Source organism: Nicotiana tabacum, chromosome 24 (assembly GCF_000715075.1).
Source record: "Nicotiana tabacum cultivar K326 chromosome 24, ASM71507v2, whole genome shotgun sequence".
Classification (NCBI taxonomy): Eukaryota; Viridiplantae; Streptophyta; class Magnoliopsida; order Solanales; family Solanaceae; genus Nicotiana; species Nicotiana tabacum.
In genome coordinates this window covers 16,893,393-16,916,435 of record NC_134103.1, presented here as the reverse complement: position 1 = coordinate 16,916,435, position 23,043 = coordinate 16,893,393, and the positions used below count along the sequence as shown (strand labels likewise).

General features: G+C 36.3%; 1 protein-coding gene across 2 annotated transcripts; it reads left to right on the top strand.

Moving 5' to 3' along the window:
• Positions 1 to 1,143: 1,143 nt before the first annotated feature.
• Positions 1,144 to 3,995, top strand: LOC107792005 (uncharacterized). 2 transcript variants are annotated; one of them, XM_016614179.2, is made up of 5 exons: positions 1,144 to 1,478; positions 2,412 to 2,479; positions 2,577 to 2,752; positions 3,369 to 3,477; positions 3,582 to 3,995. In XM_016614179.2, exons 1-5 carry the CDS (start codon positions 1,229 to 1,231, stop codon positions 3,882 to 3,884), a joined length of 906 nt encoding a protein of 301 aa, XP_016469665.2. In that variant the 5' UTR covers positions 1,144 to 1,228; the 3' UTR covers positions 3,885 to 3,995. The 2 variants fall into 2 exon arrangements, with proteins under 2 accessions (XP_016469665.2, XP_075104509.1); XM_075248408.1 differs by having other exon boundaries at positions 1,421 to 1,478; positions 2,564 to 2,752.
• Positions 3,996 to 23,043: the final 19,048 nt, after the last annotated feature.

The window sequence follows — 23,043 nt, the reverse complement described above, 5'->3', positions numbered from 1 at the left end:
AAGGCTTTTGGATATTGAGCATATATATCTCGATACCGGCTCGCATCGACCAGGAACCGATGAGGGTTTCTCGACCTTAAAGTCGAAATCAATGACACACCCCCCAGGAATAAGTTCTTCAGGGCGTGGCTCCACCACTGGTTTTTTGCCGGCCGGCCGAGATGAGGAAGCAGCCTCTTTCTGCGGAACAGTTTTAGATGTTTTGGCCATTTGGTGTTTGTGGGTAAAGAAGAATGGAGATTGAAGTATTTGGTGTTTTAGGAAGAACAAGCAAAGAAACTCAAAAACCTGAAGATAGGAAGCTTTGGAGAAGGCAAAGAACTATGGAGATTGGAATGAAAAAGATTTGAAAGTAAAGTTTGAAATAATAAAGAATGGGGCTATTTATCGGTTTCACAACGACGGTTCAAAACTGGTAATGGCCGTCTGTTGACTGACTAGCATTAAATACCCGAAAAACTGTACCGACGAGACGTTTCTGTCACTCCTGCTGCTTATGTCACGACGATTATGTCATGATGTATCGAGGTGAAGATCGAAGGCTCAAATCGTTTCTTGTCATTACTCTCCAAAAAATGAGGGGACTATCTGTATAAAGTCAAAATCGGTATGGTTAATCGAGACCGAGAAGGATAAGTCGAATAACAGAAAGCCGAGGAATCTATGACCGGGCGAGTATTGTGACGGAGATCTCGGCATGTATCAAGTCAAGACCGGTTGATTAGCCAATTAGGAGATTTCCTTTTGTATTTAGAATTATACCATATGTAGAATTCCTCTACTATATAAAGGGGGTTCCAATCATTCTGTAAGGGGGACATTCATGCATAACAAAGCAATATATTATGTTTTCTCTCTTAAGCTCTCTTATTTAGTTGTTCAGTTCTTGCTTTTCAATAATATACTTAGTTGGTTCGATGGCGACCTAGCTCGAGGGTTAAAGTTGCGTGTTACATTGGTTTGCTTCATTTAATAGTTAATTTCTAATTTCAATTCTCATATTTCTCAGTTTGTGCCAAGTGAAATCACATATACTTAAAGCTACTTATAAATTTAATTATTATCCGATTTTTAGGTAAACACGTCTAGTCAAAAAAAAAATTGGGGCATTAAGAATTTATAGGTCGCATTATGAATAAGCGACTTATGTAAAGAGTGCCGCAGCACCCAGCAGAACAAAACACACAGCTCCACTCTCAGTTTGCGACTTTCTGCTGCTCAAAGGACGATGAGAAGTAAACTGAGTAGCAAAATCAGCAATTTCTTGCGAAACCCTTTATTCTCTACACCTCTCCATCACCATCACCATCGTTTTCCAACAATACTGCAACCAAAACAAAGCCTTCACAATCTTTGTAATGTTTTGCAAAATGGTGTTCCTTTTAATAAACACATCTCAGTTTCAGCTCTTCGGTACTTGAGCACTAATTCTTTAGAAGAAATAACCCCAGATAGAAATGAAAACGACCCACTTCACTGTAAGCTCTGTCGTTTCATTTTTTTGTGTTACTCTAATTCAGTTCCTCATTAGGTGTTTGATATTTTGTTTATGTGGTGGTTTATATTCTGGGTTCTCATTCTTAATGTTGAGGTGATTCGTGCTTATTATTTCAATGATGAAGATATCGTATATGTCTTTTTTATGACGGTGGTGTCAGCTTATGCACACCTGCATTATTTTACTGGGCACCTGCTACCTACTGCTAGCACAAGTAATGGATAACTCTGATTACTTAGACTTAGACAGATAGAAAGAATTCACCTATTGTTTTTTGGCTTGCTGGGATTTGAATCTAAAACCTCGTGATTTTGCTTCCACCTCATTGACCACTATGCCACACCCTTAGAGTTATATTGTTATGCTGGCGAAGCAACAAATGAAAATGTTGATGAGTGAGGCTGAATTCAGTGGTGGAGCTTGGAATTTATATAAGGAGTTTCGAGAAAACAATAGAATGTGACAGTTAAGATTTGAACTTGTGACCTAAAGCAATTTTTGGACCCCCTTCACTACTATACTAGAATTTTTCCTTATGTCAAGGGGATTCAATAGCTTATATATAACCAAAAACAAATTTTACCCTGTTTATGCGGTATAATTTGTCAACAAAGGGGATTCAGTTGAACCCCGTTCTCCCACCTGGTTCCGCCATTGAGATTGGCAGCAGTGGTAGTGTACCTCCACCAACAACTAGTAGATTGGAGGTTTGACTTGAAGTTAATTGGAAACATTATTCATCCTCCCTGGTGGGGCTAAAAGAATTGGCAGTGTTCATTTACTCTGAGAAATATAAGGATGTTCGCTCTTTAATTGTTTCTTATTCCGATTGAATTAAATTTAGTGAATTTTTGTCAAATTCGTCAATTTATATTCTCTCACACGGCCACACTTTGTGTGTTTATGTTTGAAGATGAAACGATTGCGGATGTAGAACCAATAGATTTATGGGAAGAAGAAGAAGAGGATGCTGAGCCTGAGGTATATGAACTTTTGGAGTTTTACGATTCAATATTTTTTTTTTATAATTTTTTTGTGTATATATGCTCAATTTGATTTTAGCAGTTCAAACGTTCAGATTGGTGATGGAGGTGATGGAGGGGGAATAGTTTTGCAAAATTGCCCTTGGGGTAAGCAGGCGTTATCCATTGCTCGTGATGTGCTGCTACAGTTCGGTGATGACATGGAGCTCTATGCATTCAAAACTAGTCCTCGCGGATACATCTATGTGAGATTAGACAAACTTCCAAATGAGTGAGTTGCTGCTTGCAGTACAGGCTTCTTGGCTATATCATGCACTCCTCTGCATTTTCAGAAATGAAGTAGAGCATGCGTTCCCTGAATTCTTTGTTGCATTTGGTTTTTAAAATTCTATTCTCCGGATTAATGTCACAATCAAGTCAACCCTCTGTCCCATTTTACTTAACGAAGTTTGAATGGTCACATAAAAGCGATATTGGTAAGTTTGACAAGTTAGTATTATGTCACTATTGAATTGTTAAACAAGTTCTTTTCGTTATAAAAGTGAGAATAGTGTAAAAGATTTTTGATTGTGAAAGCATGTCAAACATTTTGGTTGTTCCAAACTAAAATGCGTGTTATATAACTTGTGATGGATAAGTAATTGGACTAGACCTCTTAGTTATAGGTAGTTATGGGTCATGTATAACTATAGGTAGTTATAGGACCTCTTCCTTGCCTCAATTTCTTCCTCATTTTCCTTTCTATCCATAGCTTCGTGCAGATAGGACTTCATAAACGGAAAGTTGAGTGCATACTTCTAATAGTTTTCACTTGGTTATTGCACGTGAATTCTTTTGATATCTGTTCCTGGTGGTAGTGTTAGTGTGTAACGTACTCTTTACATCAGATATGGCTGTCCAAGTATGGATGAGATGGAAGAATTTAGCCGCCAATACAAGAAAAAGTTAGACGAAGCTGGTGCACTAGGGAAAATTCCTGATGATCTCGCCCTTGAGGTAACTGTTAAAACTGTAGTTGTCTTCTTTTTCTGTAAAAAAATTGATAATGGCTTGGGAGTATTGATCTTTGAAATAAACACTCTCTTTCCTGTGATCCTAAGGTATCATCTCCTGGTGCTGAGAGGCTACTAAAAGTACCAGATGACTTATCCCGCTTCAAGGACATGCCTATGAGAGTTAGCTATATCGAAGAAATGAACTCGAGAAACCTTGAAAAGGACGGAATATTCTTCTTAGAATCAGTTGATGCAGAATTAGGAAGCTGTATGTGGAAGTTGGCGGATGTTAAGGAGAATAGAGATCCAGCGGCCAAAGGAAGGCCTCTAAGCCGTAAACAGAAAGATTGGAGGTTAAAACTGCCTTATGCAATGGTTAAGAGGGTAACTTTGTACCTTGATTATTGAATTATGTTTAATTGTTGTAGGACTCAAGATGTTGATGTATATGCTGTTGCTTTATACACACTAAAGATTTTGACATAAATTTATGACAGTTCCTTTGGGTTAAGATTTTGACACACTTCTCTGTTGAATTTTTTTGGCAAGTTACATATTTGGCAGGTAAGCCAAAAATAGTTACATTCCCTAACCAAATATATAAAAAAAATATGTAAATTATATATTAATATACACAAAATATATATTTTGTCGGTTATTATTTTGGCGGCGGCTATACTATGTAGTTTTCCCTTCTTTTTTTTTTCTTATTTCCTTATTATTGCTTTACTATTCTTATTTTTAGTAATGCTTGTATTTATCACAAGAAAAATTATGAGAGATCCCGAAAATTAAAGGGATTTCTACATAAATAGCCGGCAATTTTATTGTTTACTTTTTCTAGTCATATACATAGTTTATACATTGATTATACATAATTATACACATATAATGCATAAATTATGCATATATTATACCCCCCACTAGCTATTTTTAGTTTAAATAATTAGATGAACGGCTATTTGGGTTAATTCTTCAAAATTAAACTTCACATTGTGTAACTTGTCTCAAATGTTTGACCTTTTCAGTTCTCCCTTCCATGTTCCCGTAAAACTAGTAAGTTTTAGAGAACTGCATAATTTTAGCTGCTCTTAAAAATAATAGCTGGTATTTTTGTTGTTGTTGCATATATATGTATTATATACATAATATATATAATACTTTTTAACTAGCAAATACAATTAGTTTCAGCCGACCGACCGACCAATTTTATATTTTGTCCTAGACTTGTACTAGCTCTACTAAATAGTGTATTGGGCCTAATGATTTAAAGGCTAAATTTGGCCCATGGATGATATGTTTAGACCAAAGAGGAAAAAACATACAGATAAAACAAAAAATCAAAATCAAAGAAAGAGGAAATGTCCATATTTAGAAAGTAGGTATATTAGCTAAGGACTAATAGCCTTTGGCCAAGTTTCTTACCATGCCAAAAGTGCTTTTTTCCTCAATTTGAGGTGTTTAGCCAAGTTTTTTCTTGAAAAAAAAGTTCTTTTGGCTAGAAGCATAAGCCGTTTTGAAGAAGTAGAAAAAAATAGTTTCTCTCCAGAAGCAGAAGCAGTTTTGACTTTTTTTCCTACCAAAAATACCCTTTGCAAAATATTATATATACCAAAATAGCCTTACTTAATTTTAACTATTAAGTAATATAAAATGACTTTTGGGATTAACTTTCATATTTATTGGATGATTTTTTGATATATTTAAATTATCTTGAAAGAATAAATTACTTTTCAATTTTATTTTTTTATTTTACTTAAATAAAATAAAAAACTTACTTATTATCTTTAATAATAAATATTTATAATTATTTATCTATTTATATAATATTAACTATTAAGCAACTCTCTTCATGTCCTTATTTGTAATTTGACACATAAAAGTACTTTTTTGAAAAGTTTAGCCAAACACAAATTATTATTCAAAAGTATTTTTCAAATTGATTAGCCAAACACAAATTGCTTTTCTCCAAAAGTACTTTTTTGAAAAGCACTTTTGAAAAAAACACTTCTCAAAATAAGCTGATTTTTCGCCAAACAGACTATATAAGTAGCTAAAGAACAGTAGAATATTGGTCCACAAGCCAACAAGTTATTTATTCTCAATCCTTTCAAATGAAATAGACCTTTCCTTTATTAGGTACCCAACCTATCACTCTAATTTAAAGAAAAGTTCTAAGTTATATATGCGTCTTAAATGTACAAATTCTTTTACACTATCAAAACACTTAACCTGATATGATAGGTAATTTCCCTTTTTTTTTAAATTACGAACTCACTTTTTATGGAGATTTAAGTTACAGTAAAGTGATTATAACTTTATTTTATGTCAGCATTGATATTCCGTCAAAAGAATCTTCTCACCCTATTCACATGCCTTTTCCAAAAAAATTGAAGAAAAAAAATATTTTAAAAAAAGGGAAAAAAGATTATGAAGAGAACCAGAACTAAAGTGGACCACATAATTTGGATTGTTGAGCCGCATTTGATTCAAAATATCTCACAAATGCTCAACCACCAATACCTTTCATTTCTTGGACTTGTCTACCATTTCATTCAGTTCTTTTCTTACTTATCTTTCTATTTTGGCAGTCAATTTCTTTCGTATATTTCACAAATGACAAAAACGTGAATATCATGAAAAAGAAAAAGAAAATATATGGACCAAAAGACTTTGGTTAATCCTAAATGAAATAAATACAATAAAACGTGAAGTTTCATCGATTATGCGAGTCCAAAATTTGAAGGTGACTAGGCACATGAGCGACCTGTTTAACTAATAGTCTCGTCGGACTTTTGATTTTTAAGTGTTTCAAGTAAAATATATGACCGCTTTCAATATATATATATATATATATATATATATATATATATACACTTTTTTGTATCTTAATTATTGCCGAAATTAATCATAAGTCCACCTCTGACAACAAGTTGACGATGAAAATAGGAAAATAAATCAAATTTAGGTATCTTTAATGTAAGGATTATAGTTGCCGAATCACCGATTGATACAAGGCCTAGAAATTTTGGGCTTGAATTCGAACTTTAGGAATGGAATTTTTTTAGTAAAAAATATTTACTTTTTTAATGAACTTATCTGAGACGAATTCGAATTAGTCGGGCCAATAAGTTTCAAATACCAAATAATTAAAAAAAAATGAAATGAAAGGACAACAATGGATTAGATAGAAAAAATCTAAAAGAGGACAATCATGTTTGCCTAAGTTAAAGAAAAAAAACATCTATTGAAAGGGGACCCTACGATTGATAGAGTTCCCAAATCCAAGTGAAAAACCACTACACGTAATGCCTTATTCTTCATTGGTTGTAACAAAGGAAAGTAATGCTTATTTTTGTAAAATCAAAATCGGAAACTTTGATTAATACTTATCTCTGCAAAATGTTCAACCTAAAAATAGCAGAAATTTTACTTGGCATTTTGTGGGGTTTTCAAATAAGGATTGAAATCTTTTATAATTTTGGGTTCTTTTAACTTCTTGATTTGGCATTTCACTAGTTCTTTCTAAATGTAGTAATCTTTTATAATCCAATATTCACTCTCTTGGCATTATATTCCATTATGTCTAAGTACCACTCTAATAATACTCCCTCTGTCTCAAATTATCTATCGTAATTTCTAAAAATATTTGTCTCAAATTATTTTTTATTTTATAACTTCAAGACAAACTTAATTATTTTTTTCTATTTTATCCTTAGTAGTAATTATTCTTGAAGACTACAAACACGTCAATTGTGGAATGTGATCACCTAATTTTTGACTATATTTGAATTTTTATCACCTTCTACTATGTAAATATTTTTAAAAATTTAATATATATTTTTTAGCTTTGTTACATTTTTTTATATAGGGTAAAAATTTATAATAATTTAAAAGGTCAATTATTATTATTAATATTATTTTTATATTTTAATTTTAAAATAAAATGAATTTAAAAACAGAAAAAAACAAGTTAAATATTTTTTTTAAATTTCGGATGGGAATTAAAAAAATAGGAAAAGTAGAAATATAGAATTAAAAAATAAAAGTAAAAGTAGGTGAAAATTATTTAATAAAAAGTAAAATAAAGTGGAATTAAAAGAAAAGTAGAAGTAAAAGTAGGTGGAAATTGTTTAATAAAAAAAAAGTAAAAGAAAGTGGAAAATTAAAAAACAAAGTAAAAGAATGTGAAAATTAATGAAAAGGAAAAGAAAGTTGGAATTAAAAAATAAAAGTAAAGGTAGCTGAAATTTTTTAAGAAAAAGTAAAAGTAAGTGAAAATTAAAAAAAGAAAAATAAAATAATTGGGAAATAAAAAAAGTAAAGTAAAATGGAAAATTAAAAAATAAAAGTAAAGGAAAGTGGAGAATTATTTTTTTTAAAAAAGAAGAAAAATAGGAAGTGGGAATTCTTTTTAATTAAAAAATAATAAATTAATAAAATAAAAAACAAATCTGAAAAATTTCGAATTTTTTTTTATAAATATAAGAGAAATGTGAAGAGAAAGAGAAGGGGAGAGAAAGGAAAAAAAGAGAGGGGAGAGATTTAGAGAGAAATGATTTTACTTCTTCTACGCTAAGGAAAATTCTATTCGTGTCATTCTTTTTTCGTCTTTCTTTCGAAAAAACCAGCAGCTTCACCACCCCAAAGCCACCAGCCCTTAACCACTTTTGAGACATCATTAACCCGAAAAAAAGCTCCAAAAATAGCCACCAAATCGTCGGTTTTGCAAAGTCGATTGAGGTTGCAAGTTGAGATTTTTCGCTCGAGTTTTCTGCGGTCCGAAGTGTCCAGTTGAGAGTTATCCGATCATTGAGTGGTTGTAATTTAAATCCACAATCATCGATACAAAGGTTCACTTCTCTTTCTATTTTATTTTCTCATTAATGTTCTGGGTCACTCTGTTTTAATTTAATTTTGAGTATGATATGGTCGAGTTTGCATCCGAGTGTGCTAAGATTAATTTGTTCTCATGTTGAGTATTTGTTAAGATTAATTCATCAATAAAGCATGTTAATTAGCATGCTTTAGTTTCATTTTGATCTCCTATCTTAGTGACTAAATTGGTTTTGCCCGTATCTATCTATTCCTACCATAAATTTAGTTTAGTTTCAAATATTAGTTAGCAGTAAAATTATAAGAGGTTAGGTTGGAACATGATTGGTGTAAGACTTTAATTGGACTTTCCCAACGTATTTATGAGATAATTATTGCCTAGTACCAAAAATAAATAAACATTCACAAGCTAGCCAACTTTTTCATAATTAATTTACTTTATTTTCTCCACAACAATATCCATACCTCATGACCTTACAATAATCTCAAAATTAGTAATTGAATAATATTCGATTATTGTAGCTTGCTTTAGGCGGGATTAATAATAAATCATTGTGATTGTGGGTACGGTTCCCGTGACATAGTCATGATACGTAAACCTCAATTCAAGTGCGCATTTCACACGACTTGACCATAACTTCAAATAATAATAAAATAAACATGTTGTAAATCGCGGGTGCGTTTCACGTGGCGCGGTTTGCAATGTGTACCAAAACGACAAGTGTACGACATCGTAGCTTGTTCAAATAAATTCCATAAATACTAAAAGCGGTTAAGCAAATAATTAAAAGCGGTTAAAAGGTAAAATGCACAATAGGTTTAAAACATGTAATAAGTCAGATAATTAGGCCGAGTATTAATTGTTAAGCGACCGTGCTAAAATCATGAAACTCGGGAGTGCCTCACACCTTCTCTCGGGTTAACAGAATTTCTTACTCGGTTTTTTGTGTTTGCGGACTATAAGTAGAGTCAATCTCCGCGATTTAGGATTTTAAAATAAATCGGTGACTTGGGACACCATAATAATTATCCCAAGTGGCGACTCTGATTAAATAAATAATCTCATTTTGAATAATGTCACTTAAATTGGAAAAACTCTCCTATCCCTTATCCCCTCGGAAAAAAGGAGGTGTGACAGCTCTGACGACTCTGCTGGGGAACGAACCCAGAATCTCTAGTTCAGGGTTCAGAATTCGAGCTTAGAATAACTCTTATACTTGGCTTTTATTTATTGTTTGATATTACATGGTTGGTCCTAATGTGCTAAATGCCGCTTTTTACCGCTTTGATATTGTTTGAACTGTATATAAAACTGTTACGAAACCTTTCTTCTCTCTAAGTCTTCTAAATCTTCTGGGAATATCTGTCACGACCCAAAATCCCACCACAAGCGTCGTGATGGCACCTAGTCTCTAAGACTAGGTAAGCCGATTTCAATTATATTTTGAAGCTATTTTTTTTTAATTAAATAAGTAATCAAAACTAACAGCGGAACAAATATGAATATACAACCTCCCAAGACTAGTAGTACTGAGTCACGAACTCTAACTGAATACATAGAATGATCACGAGGACCGAATATACAATATTGTTTGATTAAAAATTAACAATACAATCAAATGAAAAGACTCTAAGGGACTACGACGACCAAGCAACTATACCTTGAATCCTTACGATCCCGCTTAAACTCTGCCCAAGTCTGATATCTCCAATACCTGGCTCTGCACAAAAATATGCAGAAGTGTAGTATGAATACACCATGGTCGGTACCCAGTAAGTATCAAGACTAACTTCAATGGAGTAGAGACGAGGTACAGTCAAGACACTCACTAGTCTAATAACTTGTGCAATATAATATACCAAATAATAGGAAACAAATAACAATAAAGACAACATAAAATAACCAGTGATGTACACAGTAAGACAATACAATCACCATTAATATCTCTCAACAATTGATAAATACAATTACACCCAGTTAAATCAAGTTCTTCAATTAAATATCTTTCACATATAATTCTTACGAATAAAACTCTTTTTCAAATATAATTTCCTCAAATAAATATCTTTCAAATATAATTATTTTATATAATTCTTTTTGAATAAAAATCCTTCCAAAGAATATTTTGAATATAATTCTTTCAATTAAAAAGTCACCATGTGACACCTCATTTCATAGTCATAAAAATACGGGTCTCGGCCCATTTCCATATTTTTCATAAATACGGGTCTCAACCCATTTTTCATATTTTCACGGTACTTCGTGCCCATAATCAAATCATATTATTTTTCCGGCACCTTGTGCCCTCATTTCATATCATAACTGCACGGACGATTCACGTGCCAAATTTCATTATCATTTAATCACATCACCCCGTGCCCACATTTCATATCACAACTGCACGGACAATTCACGTGCCAATATCCTCATTATTTACTCATGGTACCTCGTGCCTGCATTTCATTCTATAATCCGCCTGGCAATAGACACAGGCTCCAAATTTTAACATAAATAAGATTATTATCACTTTACCAACAACAAGACAAATTGCACAAGGTATAAAAATAAACATAAGAAAATTACAACATTACATGAAAATCACCAATACCACAACTCCACATCATCACATATCGTCCCTGACAATAGCCACCCTTATCGCTCCTATTGCCGCCCTTATCGCTCCTATAGCCACCCTTATCGCTCTGCCCAGACAATATCAATAGCCACCCTTATCGCTCCTATTGCCACCCTTATCGCTCCTATAGCCACCCCCTATCGCTCCGCCCAGACAATATTCCAACAAACACATAAACAGTGAAATGTCACCCTTATACCCACATAATATCAACGGTGAAATGCCACCCTTATCTCCCCAAAATAGTAACTCACAGAACACAACAATTTACATGGAAAATTATCACGACAACATAACAAAATCAATTCATATCACAATTTACCCAATGGCCACAACCAAAATTACAAAGATACAACCAAATCAATTACTTTCACAACAAATAGTCGAAGGCTCGACACAATGTGTATAACACCCCAAAAATAATCAACAGAGATAAAAATTACTCAGCATAAAGCAAAGCCTTCATTAATCCAAATTCTCAATAATTATATAAACACCTCTTCTTAAACTCATTTAATTAATTATTTGCAGAGGAAAAATCCATAATGAACTTAAATTCCAATAATTATGAAACAAACAAATTCACGGAATTACATAAATAATCAAATAACAATCACATCAAATTATCATATAACAACAGATTCAACAAGTATTTAGGCACGACAAATAGATGATTAAATATATACCAACAATTATCCAATTTACTACACAATATGCCTAAGACTTTAACTCAATGAATTTGGCACATATAAGCCCGAGTACGTACTCGTCACCTCGCGTACACAGCTTTTCATATTTCACAAATGGCACATAAGACTCGATGCCTAAGGGGTAATCCCCCACTCGAGATCAAACTCGACCACACCCGCGGGTCATAATACATATTGCGAAGCTTTTCGAGACCTTAAGTCACTGAACGGGGCATAAATTCTTGAAACGACAAGTCGAGTTGTTACATTCTCTACCTCTTTAACAAACGTTTATCCTCGAACGTGCTAAGAATTATTCTGAGGTTACCAAATCGATGATTTTACTTTTACACATATACTCACGGTTGATCCCATGTTATCGCATTTGAGATAAGCCCGACAACATCATCTCATTTGAGATTATGTCTTTTATCTATATTTGTAACTTTAAGACCAATTTCTTACACTCCAAATATTTTCAAAAGGCCTGATTTTTACTACAACGTACGGTATTAGTCTCAACTGGCTATAACAACTTGTGCCTACGCACACATCAATTTTCTCGATAGTGTTGAAGTACTTCAAAAATTTTCTGAGGTGTTTCATTCTTCCCCGCTTAGGATCATTCGCCCTCAAACACATAACATAATTTATCTCTTCTTTTGAACGTCTCAATCCCCCAAATTTTTACTAACTCCCAATTTTTTCAGAAATTTTGGTAGAGTCTCCCCTGTAATTGGGACTAACCACCTGCCAGAGTAATACCAAAACAACTCCTAACAACACGTCCACAACCCAACAAAGCACCACAATTTATATCAATAACACTAATCTCAACATTACAAGCACTGCATTATCATAATGATATCTGAACATGAAACACATCATATGTATCCCCATAACCACATCTCTGATTTTAATAGTTGTTCATAATCGATTACAACATCGCCAATTAACCTCATGTTAACAAAAATCTCATTTCAAACCCCCACTTTACTAACAACGAGACACGAGGCATGAAAACTTCATAATTATTTACTCGAATTAACGAGTCATATTTTACGCCACCTGGGCACTCACATCGTAGGCTAAAACTCAATAATTACAGCATGAAAATGGTTGAATATGAACAGAAAAATATACAAGAATTATCCAATAAGCCTAACAAGCATGACTCCCTATTAATACTATTGTACAAATTAAATTTCAAGGACCTCGTCCTTATATAACTTCCACCGCGACTTGTATCCTGGTTTAAATATTTCACATCATATATAAAATGCGAGGATCTCGTCCTCAACTCCGAATTACAAGTATTTGCACATTGTGCCAACTGAAATTTTAATTTCCTTTCTTTCTTCTTTTTAATAAATTTCGTAAATATTTTTCATAATATGTAACAAACCCTCATACCGGTAGGGCATATAATTTATAAAAATTTGAATCAAGTATTCTAAAATACATTAAACCCACTGTGATGAATAATAAAAATTACTTTTGGACTTATAGCTCTCAATGGGACACAAAATAAAATGACGGACACGGGCTTGCATCCTCAGTTCTCCAAACAGGGATAACATATAAGTGGGTCACAAAAATTACGAAGCTCACCCATAAGCGGAGCATAATAGGATGACTCACCTCAATATTCAGAACCGAATCAAATTAAGGAGAATTATCCTTTTATAACAAATCAGGATCATACCTGTAACGACACCATCTGGTGTATCGGCCTCAGCCAAATCACAGCGTTTATATCAACGGGTCGGGCCTCCACCTCTTAGGCATTCTCTACCCGCCTGTCCTCCACCTCTAAGTGGTTGTGTATGTGGAGTAGTAACTGCATTGGGGCCCATAACCTGAGTGTTCTAATAAAATCCACCCCTCCCAAGTTTGGGACAATCCCTCATAATGTGTCTAGTGTCACCACACTCATAACAGCCCCTCTGAGGTCGCGGTTGCTCATACTGAGTCTATGCCGGATAATTGGAATAACCATTATAGGAATCCAGTGTTGGTGGTGCATTGTAAGAACTTACCGGAGCACTCCGAGTAATCTGATGTGCAGACAGAGTTGGCCGACTGCTCGAGCCTCCGCTATAATGGGTCTTAGCTGAAGAGTAAAATCCACTGAACCCTCCAGATCTTCGAGACCTTTTAGCCTCCTTAGACTCTCTCTCCTCGCTTAAAACACCCTCAATCTTCTTTGAAATCTCCACTACTTTTTGAAATGGAGTATCAGTTTGCAACTCTCAAGCCATGCATATTTTAATGTCATAATCGAGCCCCTCAATGAATCTGCGGATCCGCTCTCTGATTGTTGGAACCAAGATAGGTGCATGACGGGCTAACTCACTTAACCTGATAGCATATTCTGACACTATCATAGTGCCCTGACGCAACCGATCAAACTCTGTGCGCCACGCATCTCGGAGAGTCTGGGGAACAAACTCTTTTAAAAAAATTTCCAAAAATTGAGCCCAAGTCGGTGGTGTGGCATCGGCTGGTCTACCTTCTTCATAGATTTGCCACTACCGATACGCAGCGCCTGATAATTGAAATATAGTAAAGGCAACTCCGCTCACTTTCACAATACCCATGGTGCGGAGAATACGATGATAATTTTCTAGAAATCCTTGGGAATCCTCTGTTGGTGTGCCACTGAAAGTAGGTGAGCTATACCCCTTAAACCTCTCAAGTCTCTTTTGTTCTTCTTTTGATGCCTCTGGCCTGACCTCAGGCTGAACCGGAATAACAGGTTGTACCGGTATTACACCCGAAATCTGACCAACGTGAACCTGCTGTTCTGGAGTTGTGGTAGGAGTCTGAGCCACTCCCCCAATCCGTAAAATATTTGGTGCAACAGAGATCAATCCCGCCTGAGTTAATGTACCAACATACTCAGAAACTATGCTAAAGTCTCCTGAAGTTCGGGGGTAACAACAGATGCTCCTGGTACCTGTCCCCCGACGGGAGCTACTGTTGGCTCCTCAGTTGTTGCTCTGATAGGTGCTTCAGTCGCGGCACGTGCCCTTCCTCGACCTCTGCCCCAACCTCTTGCAGCCTTAGCAGTATGTGCGGATGCCTTCTCAGCTAACCCGGTAGCACGTGTCCTCACCATCTGTGAGAGAATATAGATACAAAGGCTCAAATTTCACAATCAACAAATCCGTACGATATAAATGAAAGAAGTGGAAATTTCCTAACAGTTCTGTAGCCTCTCGAAGATAAGTACATACGTCTCTGTACCGATCCGCAAGACTCTACTAGACTCGTTTGTGACTCGTAGAACCTATAAACCTAAAGCTGTGATACCAACTTGTCATGACCCAAAATCCCACCACAGGCGTCGTGATGGCACCTAGTCTATAAGACTAGGTAAGCCGATTTCAATTACATTTTGAAGCCATTTTTTTTTAATTAAATAAGTAATCAAAACTAACATCGGAACAAATATGAATATACAACCTCCCAAGACTGGTAGTATTGAGTCACGAACTCTAACTGAATACATGGGATGATCACGAGGACCGAATATACAATACTGTATGATTAAAAATTCACAGTACAATGAAATGAAAAGACTCCAAGGGACTGCGATGACCAAGCACCTCTACCTTAAATCCTTACGATCCCGCTTAAACTCTGCCCAAGTCTAATATCTCCAATACCTGGTCCTATACAAACATGTGCAGAAGTGTAGTATGAGTACACCACGGTCGGTACCCAGTAAGTATCAAGACTAACCTCAGTGGAGTAGAGACGAGGTACAGTCAAGACACTCACTAGTCTAATAACCTGTGCAATATAATATACAAAATAATAGAAAACAAATAACAATAAGGGCAACATAAAACAACCAGTATTATGCACAGTAAGACAATACAATCACCATTAATATCTCTCAACAATTGATAAATACAATTACACCCAGTTAAATTAATTTCTTCAATTAAATATCTTTCACATATAATTCTTAAAAATAAAATATTTTTTCAAATATAATTTCCTCAAATAAATATCTTTCAAATACAATTCTTTTTGAATAAAAATCCTTCCAAAGAGTATTTTGAATATAATTCTTTCAATTAAAAAGTCATCATGTGACACCTCATTTCGCGATCGCGTATGGAGGCTCGCGAACGGGATTAAGGAAACTAAATGACAGATTCAGCAGTTTAAAAATAGAAGAAAATAGCCCGTAGCCCATCCGAAACATACCCGAGGCCCCCGAGACCCCGTCTAAACATACCAACAAGTTCCATAACCTAACACGGACTTGATCGAGGCCTCAAATCACATCAAACAACATCAAAACGACGAATCGCACTTCAAATCAAAATCTGTGAACTTTGTACTTTCAAATTCTATATCTTGTGCCGAAACGCATAAAATCAATCCGGAATGACTTCAAATTTTGCACACAAGTCATAATTGACATAACGAAGCTATTCAAATTTCCAAGATTGGATTCCGACCCCGATATCAAAAAGTCAATCCCCCGGTCAAACTTTTCAAAAATTCATCTTTCGCCATTTCAAGCCAAATTCCTCTACAGACCTCCAAATAATTTTCTGAACACGCTCCTAAGTCCAAAATTACCATACGGAGCCATTGACATCGTTAAAATTTTATTCCGGAATTGTTTACTCAAAATTTGACTCTCCGATTAACTCTTCCCATTTAAACTTCTAAATAAGAATTGTTCTTTTAATTAAATTCTGAATCTTTAGTAAATCAAACTTGACCACACTCGCGGGTCATAATACATATTGCGAAGCTTTTCGAGACCTTAAGTCACTGAACGAGGCATAAATTCTTGATTACAGCATGCTGGCGTGACTTCTTTTCTGTTAGTGTCATACCCTAATTTAGAACGAGGATCGGATCAGTTACAAAGCCGGATGGTCTTTTGGTTACCGGTACGTTGCCCCTCTTCGGATCGAGTTGTCCGCTCGGGTAAGCCAGGTCTAGAACAATACACCCAGATTTTAAACCTAGAATAACATAACCTCATGCCAGATCCATAGTAGGTACGCTTGTTTTCATCACATGCATTTGACTTTGGGGACTCAACACAAGGGTTGGGTCCGTCTAGGACAGGTGTACCTGAAATAAAAAGACCATCCTGATGCATTTTACGTTCTACTTACACATTTATTTGCTTTGGCTTGCATGTTAACCGGCTTCTAGAATAGGGAAATAAAATCAAGAAAAACCAAGAGTGAGATAGGAGAGAAAACACCCGGTTCTGAAAATTTCGGTATTCAAAATATCCCGAAACTCTGCCGAAATTTTGAATAAAAACAGAGAAAGAAAAAGTCATTTCAAAATAAATTATATTTTTCTGTTGTGTCAAAACTTGCAAAACTACGCAAGTCTGATTCTCACCAGATGTGAGATACGTAGGCAAACCTCATCGGTTCCGGCCCCAATTTTAAAAATCCAAAAAATATTTTTCTTTAATTTCTTTTTTAGGAGTCTTTTCTTAAAATAATCCAAACAAATAAAAGATAAGAATTTTTTTTAAACCCAAAAATATTTTCTTTGTAGAAGTCTTTCATTCGAAAAAAGAAAAAACATATCAAATCAAAAATCCAAAAAATATTTTCCACCATTTTTAGAAGTCTTTTGCCTAGAAATTCAAAAAAACATTATAAAACAAAAAATCCAAAATCCAAAATCCAAAAATATTTTCTTTCTTCTTTAGAAAGCTTTATTTCAAAAATTTTAAAAAAGAAAAATCAAAACCAAAAATTCAAAAATGCTTTCTTTCCTCTTTAAAAGCCTTTCCTTCTAAAATTCCAAAAGAGAAAAAAAAATTATATTCCTTTCTAAACGCTTTCATGGTCTGAGTATTATAAAAAGTAATTAAAAAAAGTTAGTTTATTTACTCCATTCTTGATTTTTCTGAACTACGCAAGATCTGATTCATGCGGCGTCATGATACTTAGGTAATCCCTATCAGATTCGATCAAAGCCATAAAATTAATTGAGTGAAAAAATAAACTGAAAAAAAGAGAAAGAAAAGAAAAATTGAGTGAAAAAGAAAGAAAAGAGTGACAAAAACAAAAAGAGAAAAAGAAAGTGCCAAAAATAAAAGAGTAATAGAAACAAAATGAGAAATCAAGAGTGATTAAAGAAAGGCAGAAATGAAAGAAAAGAGGTACATAGTGAAAAGGTTTAGTCTGATGCCGGGAAGAAACATGCAATTGTTCAAACACATAGAAGCGTTTAACTATTTAGGTGCATTGCATCCTAACGTGCAATTTCCTATCTTTTAGCGTCTCAAAACTAAAGAGGTTGTTGGGTGTGCAAATTAGTCAGGTTTTGTTCAGGTGGTTGGTTTTGTTGGTAATCTGGCTTCCTATCCTTACTTCACAAGATTCAAAGACACGGTTCTTATGGCCTCCGAAAGTCATCTAGCAATTATTGAGCCTGAGGATAGTCCGGAATCGGCTATTCCACAGTCAAAGTTTGCAGCCGCTGAAGAAAATAGGAGGTTGCGTGTCCGCATGTTAGAAATGTGGGACGCTTGGTCTAATGGCAAAGAACCGCTTAGTACAATCCCCGGATTTCCTAAACTGCTTCCCAGGACGAGTGGAACCTCCAATGTCCCCATCCCCATAACCAACCCATTCACCATGTTTGGGTACCCCACTATATCAACCAATTTCACTGGTATGCCTTCTAAGGTTCGCCCCCAGGCACCGTTTACAGGGGTACCTTCTACATTATTCATCGCACCACCAGTATCTACTATGGCACAACCAACAGTGCCCAGGCCATGCTTCGAGCCTTCAGCTTTCACTTTTCAAGTCACCCAATTTCAGCTAGACACCGCTCATGTTACCCAAACTCTTACCCTCAGCACCCGCAGTTTGAATCTCCCATGGAACAGGAAAGAGCCGTGAGAAACCCTGAGCAAGAAGAGATGGCTCAAAAGATGAAATGCGTCGAAGAAAGTCTAAAGAACATGCAAGGCCTAAGTGGCCAAAAGAGTGTCTCATACTCCGATCTGTGCATGTTTCCCCATGTTCACCTTCCCGCTGGCTTTAAAATGCCAAAATTTGAAAAGTACGACGGGCACGGAGACCCCATCGCTCACCTGAAACGATACTGTAACCAGTTAAGGGGTGTTGGTGGAAAAGAAGAATTATTGATGGCTTATTTTGGGGAACTTTTGACGGGAATTGCGTTAGAATGGTACATGGCCCGAGATTTCGTCAGGCAATTTCAATACAATGTTGATATAGCTCCAGATAGGAATTCCCTGACCAATTTCAAGAAGAAAACCGCGGAAAGTTTCCGTGAATACGCTATCAAGTGGCGTGAGCAAGCAACCAGAGTGAAACCACATATGGATGAGACAGAACATGATGTCTTTCAGGCCCAAGAGGTCGATTACTTTCAGAACATGATGTCTTTCATGGGCAAACCTTTTGCAGAGGTTGTAAAAATCGGAGAAATGGTACCTGAAAACTGGTTGAATCATAAGTCAATAAGCCTTGAGATCCACCTCCCAAGCCATCCAGAACGGCTCGGGAGGTTTAGCAAATCGAAAGAAGAGGGAAGAAGGAGCCATGATGGCTTAAGGTTCGAGAGGCCCCCATCGATCCCATGATCATTCTTACCTACCTCCCAAAACCCCACAACACTACTACCCCCATCAAGATGCAGCATATGCCGTGGCACCGCTTCCCTATGCGGTGATGAATGCCCAACCCTATACACAGCCACAGCAGCACTAAAACCAAAACCGAGCTCCACCTCCCAGAAATAACCATCCTCACCAAGCTCCATATAACCCCCGTCCACCACAAAATAACTACCAACATAATACATGACCCCGTGAGCCTCCTAGGAGAAATGACTTCACCCCTATTGGCGAGTCCTACTCTAGCATGTTTCCGAAATTAATCAAGATGTGTCTATTGCAACCTGTGCCTCCAAATCGGCAAAATCCGGAATCTCCATCATACCGGCCCGGTACCAAGTGTGCCTATCATTCGGGGGCAGAGGGTCATAATACGGAGGATTGTTGGACTCTCAAGAGGGCAGTTGAGAAATTGATATAACAAAAACGAGTGGTGCTGAGGGACGGGGAAGTCCCCAATGTGACTAACAATCCATTACCAGCTCACAACAATGGACTGGTTATTGGAATGATTTGTGATGATAAAGAGTTTGATCCATCTTTCAAAGTCATCATTGACATTGCCGATTCAGAGGCAAAACCCAAAGTCGCGGAAAAACAAGCCAAAAATGAGAAGAAAAACACTCAAATCCCTCAAGTTGCATAAAAAGTTGTAGAAAAAAATACTAGGGCAGCACCTGCTAAGGACGCAATTCTCTATATTCCTAGGGCCCCAAGAAAAGAACAGCTCATGTTGAACACTACCAAAAGATTTGAGCAGAGGAAAGTCACGTTAAATGTGCCAAAGTTGTATGTGCCAAAAGGGACTTATATGGCGTGGGGGCCAGTAATTTCACCAAGGCTGACTGAGCCCATGGTTATCAACAGCGCACCACAGAGCTCTATGAGAGACCCCACTGCAGTCCCCTGGAATTACAACAAAACAGTGGTTACTTACAAGGGGGAAGAGATTATGGGAGAAGTGAACGAAATGAACCAATCTGGGAAGTACCACAACCCAGAAGAGCTGAAGAAGTTAAACTGAACAAGGAGAAACGGTTTCCACCCAAGAAGCATGTGAGCGCTGAAGAAGCAAAAGAGCTTTTCCGAAAATGAAAACTTCGGAATATGCCATAATTGACCAACTCCGGAAGTCTCCTTCCCATGCCTCGTTTTTATCTCTGTTATTGAGCTCGAATGAACATCAAAAGGTACTCCTGAAAACATTGAACGAGGCATATATCCCGGTTGAAACTTCAGTTGAACAACTGGAGAGAATGGTTGAACCATTCTTCGAAGTCAATAGGATTTCCTTTAGCCATGATGATTTTCCCCCAGTGGGAGCCGCCCACAACAAAGCCCTTCACTTGACTGTCAAAAGTGAAGGTTATTATATGAAGAGAGTCATGCTAGATGGCGGGTCTGGGGTCGACATTTGCCCTATATTAACGCTCCAGAGGATGGAAATTGGAATAGAAAGAATTCGACCAAACAATGTCTGTGTGCGCTTTTGATGGTGTCAAGCGTGACACAATAGGGGAAATTAATTTGATTTTGACCATTGGCCCTGTAGATTTCGAAGTAACTTTCCAGGTTCTGGACATGGATACTTCATATAATTTTCTCCTAGGAAGACTATGGATTCACGCTGCAGGAGCTGTCCCCTCCACTCTCCATCAAATAGTCAAATTTGAGTATGAAAACCAAGAAATTATTGTACATGGGGAGGATGAACAATCCATTTACCATGACCCTTCAGTCCCGTGTCTCGAAGCTAGAGAAGGAAGTGAGCACATTGTATACCAAGCTTTTGAAATTGTGGCCGCTGACCCATGCGAAGAAGGGGCCTCATTCCCTCAACTGTGCTTATCTAATGCATCGGTCATGGTCGCCAGTGAAATGATTAAACATGGGTACAAGCCCGAAAAGGGGCTCGGGGTATCTCTACAAGGCATCACAGAGCCTGTCACTTCGACCGCCAATGAGAAGTTCTTCAGCGTAGGTTTCCAAGCTACAAATGCCGATATAAGATGGGCTGATGAGCGCAAGAAAAATGGATGGATCCTGCCCCAGCCTGTTCTGGAAGAAGAATAATAATAATAATAATAATAATAATAATAATAATAATAATAATAATAATAATAATAATAATAATAATAATAATAATAATAATAATAATAATAATAATAATAATAATAATAATAATAATAATAATAATAATAATAATAAGAAGAAGAAGAAGAAGAAGAAGAAGAAGAAGAAGAAGAAGAAGAAGAAGAAGAAGAAGAAGAAGAAGAAGAAGAAGAAGAAGAAGAAGAAGAAGAAGAAGAAACAAATGTTGTATGAGTCCCACATGGTCCATCCGGGGAAAGGCACTAGCACTGCTGAGGTGTTGTACATGGGACTAAATGCCAAGCTTCAGAATTGGAAAGCTACCCCATTCCCTGCCAGGCGGGAATCCCGGTAGTCCAGTCTTGCCATCTTTTCTACATTACGAGTTATTTCAGGGTGTAACTCGAATATTTTTATTTTATTGTCTTTTGATTTTGATGTAAACCTTCTTATATTCAATGAAATGAAATGAAATCAATATTTCATCATCTATGGATGTTTCCTTTTTCTTTATTCCGATTTTGCTATTTTTCTTATCTTTTCCTTATCAGTTATAATAATGCGGACTTAAATAACATGACATGCTTGAGGACTTCATGCCCAGATCCTAAAACGTTGTCTAACTGTGAAATAATGAATCAAGAACCGGAATATTATGAAGATGAGGCTTTTAGGGAAATAAATCGAGAACTGGAACAATTTGAGAATAAGCCTAAGCCAAACTTAAATGAAACCGAGCCAGTTAATCTGGGCAGTTCAGAAGAGGTCCGGGAAACCATAATAAGCATTCATGCCGATGAAAGAACTAGAGATGCATTGATCCAACTTTTGTTTGAATTCAAAGACGTGTTTGCATGGTCCTATGATGATATGCCAGGGCTGAGTGTCGATTTGGTAGTACATAAATTACTAACTTATCCCGGTTATCCACCCGTCCAACAAAAGCAGAGAAAGTTCAAAACGGACATCAGTGATAAGATCAAAGAAGAAGTCACCAAATAATTAAAAGCTGGTGTAATTCGGGTCGTCCGATACACCACATGGTTGGCTAACGTGGTCCTAGTGCCGAATAAAGACGGGAAAACCCGAGTGTGTGTTGATTATCGACATTTGAACAAAGCAAGCCCTAAGGACAACTTCACATTACCAAACATCCACATTCTTGTTGACAACTGTGCCAAACATGAGATACAGTCTTTCATGGATTGTTATGCTGGATATCACCAGGTTCTGATGGATGAAGAAGACGCAGAAAAGACGGCTTTCACCATACCTTGGGGCACTTACTGTTACAGGGTCATGCCATTTAGTCTAAAAAAACACTGGGGCGACCTATATGAGAACTATGACTGCCATCTTCCTTGACATGATGCACCAGGAAATTGAGGTGTATGTGGATGATGTGATCATTAAATCCAGAACGCAGGAAGATCATCTGAGGGATTTGGGAAAGTTCTTTGAGCGCATGCGCAAGTATGATTTAAAATTGAATCCAGCTAAATGTACATCCGCAGTTCCATTTGGGAAACTTCTGGGGTTTATAGTCAGCCGAAGTGGTATCGAATTAGATCCAACAAAGATAAAGTTTATTCAGGATTTGCCACCTCCGAGAACCAAGAAAGAGGGCATGAGTCTACTGGAAAGATTGAATTACATCA

Excerpts from the sequence above, each read along its gene's own strand:
- LOC107792005 (XM_016614179.2), top strand. The coding sequence starts at position 1,229 with ATGAGAAGTAAACTGAGTAGCAAAATCAGCAATTTCTTGCGAAACCCT. Across the intron at positions 1,479-2,411 it reads TGAAAACGACCCACTTCACT|ATGAAACGATTGCGGATGTA; the intron begins GTAAGCTCTGTC and ends TTATGTTTGAAG. Across the intron at positions 2,753-3,368 it reads TTAGACAAACTTCCAAATGA|ATATGGCTGTCCAAGTATGG; the intron begins GTGAGTTGCTGC and ends TCTTTACATCAG.